We start from the raw sequence: 16,647 nt of genomic DNA on the forward strand, positions 1-16,647 counted from the left end.
TCCTAATGCCATTTTGAAATCGATGGTTCCAAAGGCGCTGGTCCTGACTGTCTACCACCTATCTTCTTCAAAAACTGTGCGGAGTCGCTTGCATTGCCTGCAAGGATCATTTCCAACAGATCAATATCAGAGGGAAGCTTTCCCAGCGTATGGAAATCAGCGGCAATTGTGCCCGTTCATAAAGCAGGAAGTATTCACGTTGTTAAAAAATATCGGGCTATTTCCATACTGAGCTGCTTACCGAAAGTGTTTGAAAGCATGGTTCACGATTCGCTCTACCCAAAAGTTCACCACATTATATCCGAATGGCAGCATGGCTTTGTCAAAAAACGATCAACGACCACTAACCTGATGGCATATGTTTCGTTGCTTATTAGCGCATTGGATAAGCGCCAACAAGTCGATGCTATTTACGTTGACTTTGCGAAAGTGTTCGATAAAGTGCCCCACCTTCTGCTGGTAACAAAGCTACGAAAAATGGGTCTGCCGGACTGGCTCACGAAGTGGATATCGTCGTACCTCAACGAGCGCAGCGCATACGTACGTATCGGTGGAACGTGTTCATTGCCGTTTACGTTACACTCGAGTGTGCCTCAAGGAAGCCACCTTGGGCCTCTATTGTTCATTCTTAGTGTGAACGACTTATGTTCAACCATACAATCTCCCAAATACATGTGTTGCCCGCAGCACGCCTTGAATTTCGGGTTTTATAATAAATTTTCTCCGATGTACGGTAATTTAGATTTATTATAAAATTCCTGGTTAGATAATAACTTAAAATTAAGAATAGTTAGAGGCGAATGTGAATGTGTGGGTTACCTTTAGTAATTCGGCTGTGGCAACAAACGTGGGATTGGATCCGACTGCGTGAATGATAATAATGATAATCCTATGATTTGCGATATCTTAACTATCAATAACTGATCTTATCACTAACCTTCACCTTTATAAATCAAACCTTATATAGACTATCAAATGTTAAATTGAACACGAGATTGATACTAAATATTCTGACTACCAAAGACGAACTGAAGCCGTAAGAGCCTTTTCTCTCGATCTACCTATTTTTTTTCCTGCATTTCCTTTTGCTTGACGTACAGATCCCTCCGCTAAGTAAATTGTGTGGCCGCAAGGGTCATTCGGAGGTGATACATAACTCCACTTTTAAAGTTCCACTACCAGATGGAGTAGAGCTTGATGTTCGGCGTGGCGTAACTTACAGTCCCCCTCGGAATGCGCGAAGACTTTGTTTCAAGCATGGTTTCCAACGCCTACGCCAAGAACAGCGAGGTTCACTGCCGGCCGTTCATAAATTCCTCCTCTAGGTGTCTGTACGGTCGCGGAGCGCACTTGTCCGTCACGCGCTAAATTTACCAATATAATCCTTCCTATTGGCCAACAGTTGCGCGGAAATTTAGGATCCGCCACGACGACGATATCGTTCACCTGAATAGGTCTCGTTGTTTTGAGCCATTTTGTACGTCTGGTAATAGTCGGTAAATAGTCACGAAGCCATTGTTTCCAGAACTGACTAGCCAGTGTCTGAGAATGTTGGTAATTATTTTTCAATACGTTCGGGTTATAAATACGTTCGGGTTATAAATCAAACCTTATATAGACTATCAAATGTTAAATTGAACACGAGATTGATACTAAATATTCTGACTACCAAAGACGAACTGAAGCCGTAAGAGCCTTTTCTCTCGATCTACCTATTTTTTTTCCTGCATTTCCTTTTGCTTGACGTACAGATCCCTCCGCTAAGTAAATTGTGTGGCCGCAAGGGTCATTCGGAGGTGATACATAACTCCACTTTTAAAGTTCCACTACCAGATGGAGTAGAGCTTGATGTTCGGCGTGGCGTAACTTACAGTCCCCCTCGGAATGCGCGAAGACTTTGTTTCAAGCATGGTTTCCAACGCCTACGCCAAGAACAGCGAGGTTCACTGCCGGCCGTTCATAAATTCCTCCTCTAGGTGTCTGTACGGTCGCGGAGCGCACTTGTCCGTCACGCGCTAAATTTACCAATATAATCCTTCCTATTGGCCAACAGTTGCGCGGAAATTTAGGATCCGCCACGACGACGATATCGTTCACCTGAATAGGTCTCGTTGTTTTGAGCCATTTTGTACGTCTGGTAATAGTCGGTAAATAGTCACGAAGCCATTGTTTCCAGAACTGACTAGCCAGTGTCTGAGAAAGTTGGTAATTATTTTTCAATACGTTCGGGTTGTCGTTTAGGGGAACCAATGGTTTTAATCCGTTAGATGATTGGAGAAGAAAATGATTGGGTGTTAACAATGGCGAACGATCATTGTCCATTGGGATGCTAGTCAACGGTCGCGAGTTGACGATGTTTTCTACTTCATTTAATGCATTTTCGAATACTTCGACTGACACTGTCCTGGATCCGATCACCCTATTCAGATTTTGCTTCACGGTCCTTATTAGTCGTTCCCACGCACCTCCCATATGCGGGGCCGCGAGGGGATTGAATTTCCACTAGGTGTAACTGGAAGTAAACTCTTCTATGAGTTTGTTCTGATCAATGTTTAAAACCGCAGTCTCTAGTGCGTTATGTGCACCCTGAAAATTTGTACCGCGGTCGCTGTAAATCACTGCTGGAGTTCCTCTGCGACAAAAAATATTTCTGAGTATTTGCAGATGGATCGCTCGCGTTGTGAGGCACGTTGCAAGGACTCCCCATTTTTTTCAGTTCGACGACCTAATGACACTTTTATCGGTCTGAAATAGTCCACCCCCATATGAGTAAAGGGTGATGTATATGCGGCAAGTCGTGCCTCAGGTAGCGCGGCCATTAAAGGTGGACGAGGGACTGCACTATCATTTTTGCATTGCTGACATTGCTTTCGTACCTTTTGATATACCACTTTGAGACGTGGAATGTAGTACTGCTGCCGTAGCTCGTTCACGACAGTTTCGTGATTTTGATGATGAAACTTCAGATGAATATGTGCCACAATCAATTTGGTTATAGTATGTTCTCGAGGTAGGATTACTGGATTTGTGGCCGTTATATCAATGTATTTGCAGGCACCGGTTCGACCCTGCACACGAAGAATGTTTTGGTGATCTAGAATTGGGTTGACTCTGTAGATTGGACTACTTTTTGGAAACGGTTTACTTGCCCCGGACTCAATGCTTGCTTTCAGTATCGCGATTTCGTCGGTAAACGTATCTTCCTGAGCGATACGATAAAGATAGTTCTGAGCGCGAATCCGTTCATCACGGGTTATTGGCCCTTTTATCGGAATTTCCTTCTTAGCTAGTCTTCTCCAATTATACGCTAATCTATGGAAAAATTCTATGCGACGTAGCAGCGTCGACCATCTTGAGAATTTTTCAGGTGAGACTAATGGTTGCACCATCGTAAGATGCATCAGCAGGTGCGGACGGAGATCTACATCGGTTTCACCACATTGCTGCATCAAAACGGGCCACTTATTAGCCGGTTCCCAGAGAAAATCGGGACCGCGAAACCAACGGCTGGATGAATCTAGTTTTGCGACGTTATATTTTGTTGGTATCCAATACCAATCCGTTGTCTCTGTATGCTCTAAGATTTCACTTACTCGAATGGCAACGAATAGGCTGTATTTCCTATGGTCTGAATTCAGCCAGCAACATACATCTCTCGAATCAGTGTAAAAGAATCGCTTTTTTACATCAATAGTTAGCGATTCCAAAATAGTTTTCGTTAGACGCATACCGAGAACAGCCGCTTGTAACTCGGAGCGGGGGATCGAGAGAAATTTAATTGGAGCTATGCTAGTCTTAGCACTTACTAGTACACATTCGATTGAGGACCCCTCTTTGAACCGAAGATATGTAGCAGCCGCAAAACCGTTTTCGCTGGCATCAACAAATGTGTGCAGCTGAATGTCTGCGTGTTTAGAGGTAGCGGTACGATAGCACCTTCGAACTTCTAATTTCTCGATTTGATGTAGTACTTTGACCCATACCAGCCATTTCTGGAATTCTGGTTCTTTGATTGGGTCATCCCAGCCGATTCCTGAGCGCCAAATGTCTAGCAACAATACTTTAAGATACATCAAAAAATGAGCTATTAATCCCATTGGGTCAAAGGTCAGCATTAACGTGCGAAGGACTTCTCGTTTAGTGGGTCTTCTTCTCCCAGCAAGCAACTCATCTGCATGCCTAGACGATAGTTTGAAAGTAAAGCAGTCTTTCGCTGTGTTCCACCACATCCCGAGAATTTTCTCTGTAGTAAGGCCTCCAGTAACGTATAAATTTTTCTCGGTTTCCCGAAGTTCACTTAGTTTGGCCTGTACAACTGATGAATTGGACCGCCAGTTTCGCATTTCGAAACCACCTTCTGTGTGAATCATATTAACGTCACGTGCGAGTGACAGCGCTTCTTTTTCTGTTTCTACACTTACGAGAATGTCGTCAACATAATGTTGCTTGATTATAGCACGTACGGCAGCGGGAAATTCATTCTCGTATGATGCAGCATGTTTATTTTTCACATATTGAGCCGTACTAGGCGAACAACAGGCCCCAAATGTCATCACCTGCATGATGTATGTATCTGGGTCGTGCCCCCAAAGAAAGCGCTGACAATGTTGATCTTCCTTACGTATAAGTACCTGGTGATACATTTTCCTCAGATCGCCACAGATTGCTACCGGATGTTCCCGGAATTGGATCAAGATACTTAGTAAAGATGTTAAATAATCGGGTCCTTTCAACAGAGCAGAGTTTAGTGACACTCCGTGTACCTTAGCGGCTGCATCCCATACCAATCGCGTTTTATCTGGTTTATTGGGATTCACCACTGGAAAAACAGGCAAATACCAAACACGTGTACGATCAAATTGAAGCTCGGCGTTTGATAATTTCCTAATATAACCCTTAGCGAGGTAATCGGTAATTTTCTGGTCCAAAGTATTCCGTAAAGATTCATCCGTTTGCATTCGACGCTCCAGGCATTGCCAACGCTTCAGTGCCATCGTTTTACTATCGGGTAATCGAACATTATCGTACCTCCACGGTAGACCGGACTCATAACGTTTCCCTTTTTTACACGTTAGTGTGTCGAACATGAGTTGCGCGCGTTCGTCTTCAGAGGAAAGGATTATTCTACTCGGTTTTACTATACCCATACTATCAATAGAAAAGTACTCTTTCATAGCATTGTGTAGAATGTCTTCGTTTCCCCCGTTGCAAGCACATACATCAATTACATGATGATTGACAACATTGTCATATGAAGTGACTGCACTAGTGCACCCATACACACACCATCCCAGGCGGGTTTTTACCGCTATCGGTTCCTTACGTTTACCTTCACGGCTTTTTAAAACTTGTCCCAATTTAGCATGATCTAGTCCAATTAGGATCCGGGGAGAGATTGCGCCATATGACTGGACTGGCACCCCCTTCAGGTGATCAAATTGCTGTTTTAATTCATCAATATTAATAGTTTGCGGTCGCAGCTGTAATTTTTCCACTGTACGTACGTTTGAAAGTTCAATTTTCGACGTTTTGTTCGATGAACTAGATATACGAAGATTTAACTTTTGCGATGAGTTCTCGACTCTCTTGGTGTCTCCTGTCCACCTCAGACATAACGATGATGGTTTTCCACTTACTTCTAGTTTCTTGGCTAAGTCATTTTCTAATAAAGTCAGTTCAGAGCCGTCGTCAAAAAACGCATATGTTTCTACTGCTCTGCTGGGGCCGTATAGAACGACTGGTATCACTCGGAACAATATGTCGCTAGTTTGTTCACGATGGTAGTTCAGGCTGCCTTCGGCTCGCTCTTCGGAAGGGTTTTGCTCTACAGGCAACTCTCTTGACTTTTTAGATCCGTGAAGGAGAAGGTGGTGTAGGAACGGACATCCATCGATTCCACATATTTTGCTCCGGCAGCGAGAATCATTATGTCGCCTAAGACATTTACGACAGAGTTTGAGCTCTTCAATCGTCGCCCACCTGGAGTCGTAATTAAGATCAATAAATCGTTTGCACTTTGGTAGGGCTAAGCAATTTCCCTTGCAGACTAGACAAATATTTGTCGTCTCTTGCGCTTTATTTTCGGTATCGTTATCTGTTTCACCATGGAAGTTCAAATAACTATCTTTGTTCGAACGACCTTTTATTTCGTGTCTTAAGGCATTATGCTGTGCTCCAGTCACTGCGCTTGCATCTTCCGCCACTGAATATAACCATGAGCTAAACTCCAGTAAAGTGGGCACCTGAACACGTCGAGCCGCTCTTGCCCATTCTAGTTTCAATGCAGGTGGAAACCGTTCTACAAGTTCGTATCTCAGAGAGGCACTGTATACGTAGTCGCTTATCTCACACGCCTGAATGGTGGCACACAAGTTTTTTACAGAAAGAGCGAAGTCAACAATTGTCTCTAACTTTTCTACCTTTGGCGAAGGCAGATTTCTCACCTTTCCAATCACGGCTTGAATGATTGCTTCTGGTTTTCCATACAGCATTTTGAGCGTTGATAAGACCCTTGGAACGTTGCTAGGGTGCAGCAGTTCGCATCTCACTCGGTCAAGGGCCTCTCCCTTCAAACATTTTCGCAACCTCATCATGTTTTCCACGTTGGAAAACCCACACATCTGACTCGATGTATTAGACATTGCCAAAAATAATGGCCAGTCCTCGGGGTTACCACTAAACTCGGGTAGATCTTTCGGGACCGCGCGGCGGGCTGCTAGTTGGCTCCTATTAAGCAGTACGATTTCATCATCGACAGATTCCGCAAGATCGGCTCGTGACCGACGAAAATTTGGAGTGGAGTGTGGTCCGGTATAAAATTGTTTACGTTACCTTCTTTATTTATTCGTTCACGGTGGATAAAAGAGTGGTCACGCGCATCTTGATGCCCCGAGCTGTGTCCGGCTCTTGTTGGCCGCGATTCCGAAAACCGCAGCGAGGGTTCCCGCGGTTTCGGTAACATTTGACTGGTAGGCCTTTATTGTCGTCGTGGATCGTAACCGGCAGGTCGCATCTGATCTTGAATCGCAGTTTCGCGTCGCGTGGATTGCAAGTTCGCTGGTACCGGTTTTTCCAAATCATCCAACGGGAGTCCCGAATCGTCTCTATTTGCAAAACGATCAGTTGCTTGTATCCAACTATGAATTTGAGAAGCCTTATCGGCTAATGAACCTATACTTTCATTCTCACTATCACTAGCGTACGCTTCTAGGATGGCATATTTTTGATTTAAATAACGCTGTTCTATTGCCCGGGCTTCATCTAATTTTCTTAATTCTCGTTCCATACTTTTCCGAGCACTTCTTTTACTGGTTCCAGACTTGGCGGTACGTGATCGCAGTGAAATATTGTCTATGGAGACTATTTGCTGTTGCCCTTCTTTTTGCTGGCGTGACAGATGTATCTGAGCGAGACATCTGCAGTGTGAGATTGCTCTCTGGCGGCGCAAGAGAGACAATTCCAATCTAAGTTCTCTATCCCTTGAGTAACTTCGGCACACGTAAAGTGATACCAGCAATCACAACTGTCGCACTGCACCATTTCGCTATTGTCTCGTTCATTGCACATGCTACAATGGTAGTTTCTCAGAGCTCGGTGTGTAACCTCTCTGTCCGTGACATTTGTGTTTGTAGTTTTGCTGGCGCGTTCGATGTTATTCACAGCGATGTCTTGAGAATCAGTCCTATCTTGGTCTGCACCCGGTTTGATCTGTGTCTTGTTTGACATAATTTCGTCAAAGCTTAAAGGAACTTTATAAATTGTTGCCCGCAGCACGCCTTGAATTTCGGGTTTTATAATAAATTTTCTCCGATGTACGGTAATTTAGATTTATTATAAAATTCCTGGTTAGATAATAACTTAAAATTAAGAATAGTTATAAGCGAATGTGAAAGTGTGGTTTACCTTTAGTAATTCGGCTGCGGCAACAAACGTGGGATTGGATCCGACTGCGTGAATGATAATAATGATAATCCTATGATTTGCGATATCTTAACTATCAATAACTGATCTTATCACTAACCTTCACATTTATAAATCAAACCTTATATAGACTATCAAATGTTAAATTGAACACGAGATTAATACTTAATATTCTGACTGCCAAAGACGAACTGAAGCCGTAAAAGCCTTTTCTCTCGATCTACCTATTTTTTTCCTGCATTTCCTTTTGCTTGACGTACAGATCCCTCCGCTAAGTAAATTGTGTGGCCGCAAGGGTCATTCGGAGGTGATACATAACTCCACTTTTAAAGTTCCACTACCAGATGGAGTAGAGCTTGATGTTCGGCGTGGCGTAACTTACAACATGTTTGCCGATGATCTCAATTTTTTTCGAGTAGTAACATCTGCTCTTGACTGCTGTGCTATTCAAGCTGATATCGACACCTTGTTAAGCTGGTGCACTCTTAATGGAATGGAAGTAAACGTGCGAAAGTGTAATGTGGTTTCGTTCTGCAGAAAAAGGCATGTCATGATGTACGACTACAGGATGTCACAAGCCAGTATCAACCGAGTCAATACTGTGAAGGATTTAGGCATTCTTCTTGATGCCAAGATAAGTTTTGCTCAGCATATGGAGTATGGGGCGATTGTGTGGGCACCTTATCATGCTGTACATATCAACCGAATTGAACGTATTCAGCGTCAGTTTCTTCGAATCGCTTTACGTATGCTGCCGTGGAATGATCCAGTACGACTGCCACGCTATGAACATCGTTGCACTCTTATACAACTACAAACTCTAACAAGTAGGAGGACCATGCTTCAAAGTCTCTTCGTTTTCGACCTATTAGAAAACAACTTAGACAGCCCAGAACTGCTCAGTAAATTTCAGTTCATCGCACCACAAAGGCTTACTCGACGAAACGATTTTTTCCGGATTTCCAGATACCGCACTAACTTTGCTCAAAACAATCCATTCGAAGTATGTTGTCGTAAGTTTAATATTGTTTCTGACGTGTACGATTTTAATATGACCAAATCAATGTTTAGACTTAGAATAAGTAGTTATTAGAAATGTCTGTACGATTTTTTTTCGAAGACTTATGAATAAATATAAATATAAATAAATCCAAGACGGCGACTTCCGGTTTCTGAAAAACAGCGGCAAATGACCAAATACCACCCAATATGAGTATTTTCGGGATTGTTATGATGCACTGAAGCCACAAATCGACCTATCTACCTCAGACAACATTTTGAATTGTAAGATGGCAACTTCCGGTGTCTGGAAAACAGCCGAAAATGACCGAATACCCCCCAATATGAGTGTTTCTTTAACCAGAATGACGCTTAGAGGCCAAAAACTGTCCCCTAATGCCATTTTGAAATCCAAGATGGCGACTTCCGATTTCCGAAAAAGAGCGGCAAATGACCAAACACCACCTAGTATGGGTATTCCGGGATTGTTATGATGCACTGAAGCCACAAATCGACCTCAGACAACATTTTAAATTGTAAGATGGCGACTTCCGGTGTCTGGAAAACGGCCGAAAATGACCAAGTACCACCCAATATGAGTGTTTCTTTAAGCAGGATGACGCTTAGAGGCCAAAAACTGTCTCCTAATGCCATTTTCAAATCCAAGATGGCGACTTCCGGTTTCTGAAAAACAGCGGCAAATTACCAAATACCACCCAATATGGGTATTTTCGGAATTGATATGATGCACTGAAGCCACAAATCGACCTATCTACCTCAGACAACTTTTTGAATTGTAAGATGGCGACTTCCGGTGTCCGGAAAACAGCCCAAAGTGACCAGATACCACCCAATATGAGTATCTCCAGAACCAGAATGATGCTAGAGCTAAAAATTGACCTCAGACACCAGTTTGAATTGTAAAATGGCAACTTCTGAGAAACAGCCGTAAATAACCGAATACTGTTATATATGGATATGTCCGTAATCGAAATGATGTAATGAAGCCAAGCATTGACCCTGGACACCATTATGAATTCGAAGATGTTCACTTTGTTTCTGGAAAACAACGAAAATACCTGAAATGCACCCAATATATTTGTACAAAGTTTGTACAAAGCCAAAAGTCGACAATGTCATTCCGATAAAACCAATCATTTCGAACGATATAAACAAATCGCAAGGAATCAATGAGTTTGAAAAATTATTAAATTAAACACTAAAATAGGCGAGACGAAGTTTGCCGGGTCAGCTAGTATATATATAATAATAATAGTGACAAATATATATATATATATATATATATATATATATATATATAAATATATATATATATATATATATATATATATATATATATATATATATATATATATATATATATATATATATATATATATATATATATATATATCTATATATATATATATATATATATATATATATATATATATATATATATATATATATATATATATATATATATATATATATATATATATATATATATATATATATATATATATATATATATATATATATATATATATATATATATATATATATATATATATATATATATATATATATATATATATATATATATATATATATATATATATATATATATATATATATATATATATATATATATATATATATAGCAATTTGTCATCATTAATCCAGACTATAGCAATACTCAGAGGGAGAGGTAGCGATATGCAGAGAGAACCCTCCCAAATTGCATTATCACTGTGATTTTTAACCGGAGGTTCACAAACCTTTTATATGGTTAACAAAATAATTATCGATTGTGGTGAAAGTTCACGGTTTTTGCGATGCACTTTCATCGTCACCACCGATTGCACGAGTCGAATGAAAAATTTAGTCGGCATTGCGCTTTGAGAAGAGATCGGACACCTTTGATATTTGAAACTCAGTTGCCAAATTGGCGGTTTTTTCATCGCCTTCTGAGTATCGCAAGTCCAGATCTGTTCAGCATGCAGTGCTGCGGTCCACCGGTTTCTAAGTCTGCTAAATATCAGTATTAGCATGCTTTTATACATGACTATCAAGACGCAGACAGACGTCCAAGCTGAGTTCCGAACTTGTGTAAAAGTTTTTGTAGTAGCAATTCGCAACCAGATAGCGCTACTAGTGACGCCGAAGTGCTACCTCTGCCGTCTTGGTGACAGAGAGAAAAGCATCCAGCGTGGATCTACCGTTCCGGAAGCCGAACTGGTTAATTGCCAGACCGTTTACACCCTCTGTGTACTTCACCAGTCTGTTGAGGATAATCCTCTCAAGCACCTTGCCCGTAGTGTCCAGCAGACAGATAGGTCTCCTCAGACGCTGCTTGGTATAGCAGCTGCTGTGCCGCATAGCAATGGTTCAGGTTCAATTGTGTCACCCTCACGCCCGTGGTTACGTGGCCGCCTTACCGGCTGGGCACCGTGGGACTCCCATAAAGTGCTTGTCGTCCCGTTTTCCAGTACATACCAAGCACTTGGAAGGCTCCCCGCAGTCTTTAGCTTTATGGCCAGCACCACCACAACGCCTACACAACTGGCTCCTATCGGGCCCCTTGCAGGTTCAGGACTTGTGTCCTCCCTCGAAACACCTGAAGCAAACGTCCGGCAGCTGGAGTATGCTCAGAGGACATACTGACCAGCCAACCTTAAGTTTGGCTGTCTTCAGGGCCAGGGTTGCATCGGCCGATGCAAGCCGGAAAGTGGCCACCTGGGTCCCCGCTGGACACTTACGGAGGCGAATAACCTCAGTGGCCACTTCCACTCCGCACTTCTCCTTGAGGGCCTGTGCAATATCGCACCCCTCGGTGATTTCATCCAGGCTTTGAGCTGGAGAGTCACCTCTGAGGTGAGTGCCTTTGTTTTTAGCATCCTTACGGAGCTCAAGGATCATGTCTCCAGTGCGAGAACGACGGATGGTCCGCCATCCGATCCCAGATCCTTGAGCTGGGTTTCGCCTCTCATTTTCTTCAAGACTTCGGAGTACTTGGACCCATCCGTCTTTAGTATGAGGGCGTCACCCCTGCTTCGCGCCTTCTTTCCCCTCTTTGGACGATTTTTCGCCTTCTCGTCGTTGCGCTCGCTGCCTTTTTGGCGCTTTCCTCCTACTACGGTAACCCAAGGGTTTCCCGTAGCCGCCGTTTCGGCAGGCTTTTCGGCGGACTTGGAGCAATACCAAATTCAGCAGCTTCCTTTCCCATAGTCGTATGCAGCCTAGGTATTTCTAATCTTTTTTACTTTCGAAAAAGATCTTTAAGAATTGCATGCGAATTCACTAGACTCACATATATTATTCCAGCGTTTACAAAAATATCATGCATATTGTAATTTATTATCATTTTGTACAAATGTGATTTAAATAAAATGTTCTCTAGACTCTGAAACTGCTTAACAAGCGAGTTTTTTCATTGAGAAACACAGACTTTTCGACGAGATTAATTTTTGATCAAAGAACAGTTCATTTTCATCATTAGTTGTTTGTGATAAGAAATACTAAAAATATCTTTGTACATTGTTTTTCAGGTTGCACTGAAACGGCAACAAGCTGTGGAAGATGCAATTGCATTACGCCTCGCATCTAGTGAAATGGGTACTCAATTAGAAATGCTCCCACCCGGCAAAATTTACGGAATGACTGTAACGGACCCTTGTCCATCCCCACAGATAGAGCTAACTTCGACAATGGAAATTTCCCCCACGTCGTCTGGTAATAAAATCGCAATGAGTTCTGATGTAATTGAAGGTAATATACCAATTTTGCTTTAAGTTAACAACTGGAGGCTAAAAATTTCGTTCATTATTTTCAGCAAAAACAAACAACGTAACCGTTTCTCAAAGTGCTTTAGATATGCTATCTCAACTTTTTCCACACAGGAAGCGATCCGTACTTGAGTTAATTTTGAAGCGATGTGATTTAGATTTATTGAAAGCAATAGAGCAGTGCAGTAAAAATAATCCATCTAGCGCTTTCAAACCACCACTTTCATCAGCATCGCATATCACACACCATCAGGTTAAATTTCAACGTTTATGTTTTCATAATGAATTACCTATGATACTTTTATTGATTGTAGCTACCGTTTAACTCACCAAGTCCTCCAAACTATCCATCGTTGATTGCTTATCCAAAATGGTTACTTCCCATGTCTATCCCAGTACCTATGGGACATTTAGCACCGAGATGTACTCTACCAAACTGCGTGATGTGTGTACATCATCCAGTATGAAATTAAAAATCTATATATTTAAGTGGATCTGTCTTAAGCATGCTAGTATTGAAATACAGTTTACATTAAAAAGAATTTAGATTAAAATATTCGTTAATTTATTGCATATTGATTAGAATAAGTATTTATAATTTGTCATGTTTATTATCATTTGAAATAAAAATAAGCAATATAAATCACTTTTTTTGAGTGCGAAGAATACATTTGAGTGTGAAAATCAATTTAAAACCTAAATTAATCCACCTAGCGGTCAGACCCAGCCTTTCTCATTCAAACTTTTATTTGTAAAAATAGATTTACATGAACGCTTCAATCCTATAAATATATATTCACTCTTTAGGTTCTAAAATATTGATGTTGTAATCTATACATATAAAAATGTAGTCCGGTCTGTCAGTCTGTTTGATCCATATAGCTCGAAAACTACCGAACCGATCGACGTGAAAATTTGTATGTAGGGGTTTTTGGTCCCCGATAAAGGTTCCTATGATAGTTTGAGACCCCTCCCTCTTCTGGGAATGAGGGGTCCAATACAAATGAAACATACATTTCTGCGCAACTCAAGAACAAACCAAGCAAATGAAACCGAATTTGGCATGTGGATGTTTTAAAGGGTAACAAATATGTTCATAATGGTTCGACGCCCCTCCCTCTTATGGAAGCACATGTGTCTGCACAAATTTCTGCACATCTCGCGAACTAATCAACTAAATGGAACCATATTTGGCAGGTGAATGTTTTTAGTGGTAACAAATGATACACAGCTGCTGAAATCGACCACAGACCCCATTTTAGATTCTAGGTTGGCGACTTCCGGTTCCTGGGAAACAGCGGAAAATGATCGAATTACACCCAATATGGGTGTTTCTTCAACCAGAATGACGCTCAGAGGCCAGAAATTATTTTAAATACCATTTTGAAATCCAAGATGGCGACTTCCGGTTCGTGAAAAACAGCCTAAAATAACCAAATACCATCCAATATGAGTATCTCTGGAACCAGAATGATGCAATGAGCTAACAATTGACCTCAGGCACCATTTTGAATCGCTAAATGGCAACTTATAGGAAACAGTCGAAAATGACCAAATAATACTCAACATGGATATTTCCGTAATCGAGATGATGCATAGAAACCAAACATTGACCCTTGACACTATTTTGAATTTAAAGACTGTTAGTTTCTGGAAAACAACCAAAATAACTGAAAACCTCTCAATATGGGTATTTCCGGTGTCAGATTGATGCCAGAAAATCTGCTGAAAATGACCGAATACCACCCAATATGAATATATTCAGAATTAGGGCGCCAATAGCCAAAAGTCGAAGATTTTGTCATTTCGATAAAACCGTTCATTTCAAACGATTTGTTATTTGACTTTGATCATATCCTATGGCCGATTCGTCGTGCATTTGCAGACTTCAAACACATCGCAAGGAATCAATGAATTTGGAACGTTCAAATAGTACAAAACCACATTTAAATTATGTTGAGACCACATATATCAATCAAAGCAGGTATAGTTTTAAATAGCCTTTGAATTTCTTTTCTTTCCATAACTTTTGAGCCACATATTAAATTGTTATGAAGTTTGTTATTTGTAAGTTTAAGAGATGACTTGTTCGTATGACACTAGTTATGTTCAAATAAGTCATGTAATCTTTGAAATAATAGACTTTCGTTGTTTTATTAACAATTTAATACATAACGATGGCTTAAGTTCAATTATAATCAAATGAAATGGGAACGTGTAGGGCAGCCAAACTTTGAAACCACGTGTTCAATCATAATTCATCAGTTAACCCTTAACTAGCCCGCTCATCTGATATTAATATTGATCAAATCGGTTGTGTAGTTTCTGAGATAATGAAGTTTCGTGATTTGCACATTTCGGTACTTTACAGACGAAGTTACAGTCCGATTACAGTAAAATTCAATAGGGTGTTACGAGGCAGCTAGAATTATTAGTTGACACTAATTTTGTAGAAATCGGGTCAGCCATCACTGAGAAAAGTGAGTGAGTTCAAGTAGTCTTCGGAATATGTTCCTTTTCATAACTGGATTTCACATTCTCAAACATAACAGGAAAAGTAATAGTCTGATTGCAAAACAAATCAATAAGGTCTTATGGGGCAACTAGACCTTCCATTTGACACTGATTTTATGAAAATCGGTTTAGCCATCTCTGAGAAACATGAGTGGGATTAAGTAGTCTTCAAAACACGTTTCTTGTTATAACTTTCGAACCACAAGTTCAATTATTATGAAATCCAAAAGGGGTATTTCAGTTAAGGGTATTTCAGGTAGCCCGTTCATTTGAAATCAATTTTGTTCAAATCGGTTGTGTAGTTTTCGAGATAATGATGTTTCATGATTTTTGCATTTTGAACCATAACCTCTAAGCTAAAAATCTGATTACAATGAAATTTAATAGTGTCTTATGTGACAACGAGACCTTTCATTTGCAATTAATTTCATGAAAATCGGTCCAGCCATCTCTGAGAAAAGTGAGTGAGAATAAAAATCTGCACATACACACACACATACATACATACAGAAAATGCTCAGCTCGTCGAGCTGAGTCAAGTGATATATGCCATTCGGCCCTTTGGAGCACTTTTATACCTTCGGTTTTGCAACTGATTGCTATACCTTTCTAGGAGAAAGGCAAAAATGGTATAAATTGTAATAAGTACATAACCATTCTGATCAAAACTCGAATACGAAATAAAAAACGATATACTAAAACTATAATACTGGACTAAGTAATGACCACTTATATACATTCATTTTATTTATTTAAAAAGGAGAGAAAAGATTTCTTTCCGGGGTCTGAACTGCATCCTCTACAGACTGCGTTCCTTGTCACCCGTGACTTTGTTGAGGAAAATACTTTTCAGGATTCGGGTGTATTCAGCATAGGCTGAAGGGAATTGCTAATGTCCCTGACCGCTTGTCGGCTCTTTGAGGCTGAGTTCTCAATACGCTTGGAGTACCAAAAGTACTGAAATCGGGAATCAAGGTACCATAAACGGGGTGAAATTGATCAATTTTTGCAATATTTTCCAATTATCTCGCTTCATGTAGATTTTAAAATAGTATTTATTTGAAACACGTACTGGTATGTGCCCAACGAAACCGCTAAGGTTGTTAGGGAAATTTCGATTTATTAACTTCTGTTGAAATACATATATGCAAGGGATAAGTGAAAAGTGATAGAATAAAATAGTGAAAGTGGATAAAAAGTGTAATGTGTAGTGTTGTTCTATTGTTTACTTCACGAAATAAATTTAAGAATTCTTAAAGGTACTATGAGATAAATCGGAATGGAATTGATCACTCTTGAAATACATACATTCTATTGATAATGTGTTCTTATTCGATATATTCATGACAAATGATGATTTCTTGACGGAAACAAAAATAACGATATTTCAAGGTAAACTCTATTCATTTTGGTTCGCGTGATAACG

At 40.5% G+C, this 16,647-nt stretch overlaps 2 protein-coding genes across 2 annotated transcripts; one reads left to right on the plus strand and one right to left on the minus strand.

Moving 5' to 3' along the window:
* Window positions 1-2,615: 2,615 nt before the first annotated feature.
* On the minus strand, window positions 2,616-6,641 carry LOC129717183 (uncharacterized). The gene has a single exon (XM_055667031.1). It carries the CDS (start codon window positions 6,639-6,641, stop codon window positions 2,616-2,618), a length of 4,026 nt encoding a protein of 1,341 aa, XP_055523006.1.
* A 5,832-nt stretch (window positions 6,642-12,473) lies between these two features.
* On the plus strand, window positions 12,474-13,353 carry LOC129717957 (doublesex- and mab-3-related transcription factor A2-like). The gene is made up of 3 exons (XM_055668261.1): window positions 12,474-12,690; window positions 12,755-12,960; window positions 13,022-13,353. Exons 1-3 carry the CDS (start codon window positions 12,534-12,536, stop codon window positions 13,172-13,174), a joined length of 516 nt encoding a protein of 171 aa, XP_055524236.1. The 5' UTR covers window positions 12,474-12,533; the 3' UTR covers window positions 13,175-13,353.
* Window positions 13,354-16,647: the final 3,294 nt, after the last annotated feature.

Source organism: Wyeomyia smithii, chromosome 1 (genome assembly GCF_029784165.1).
Source record: "Wyeomyia smithii strain HCP4-BCI-WySm-NY-G18 chromosome 1, ASM2978416v1, whole genome shotgun sequence".
In the NCBI taxonomy this organism is placed as follows: Eukaryota; Metazoa; Arthropoda; class Insecta; order Diptera; family Culicidae; genus Wyeomyia; species Wyeomyia smithii.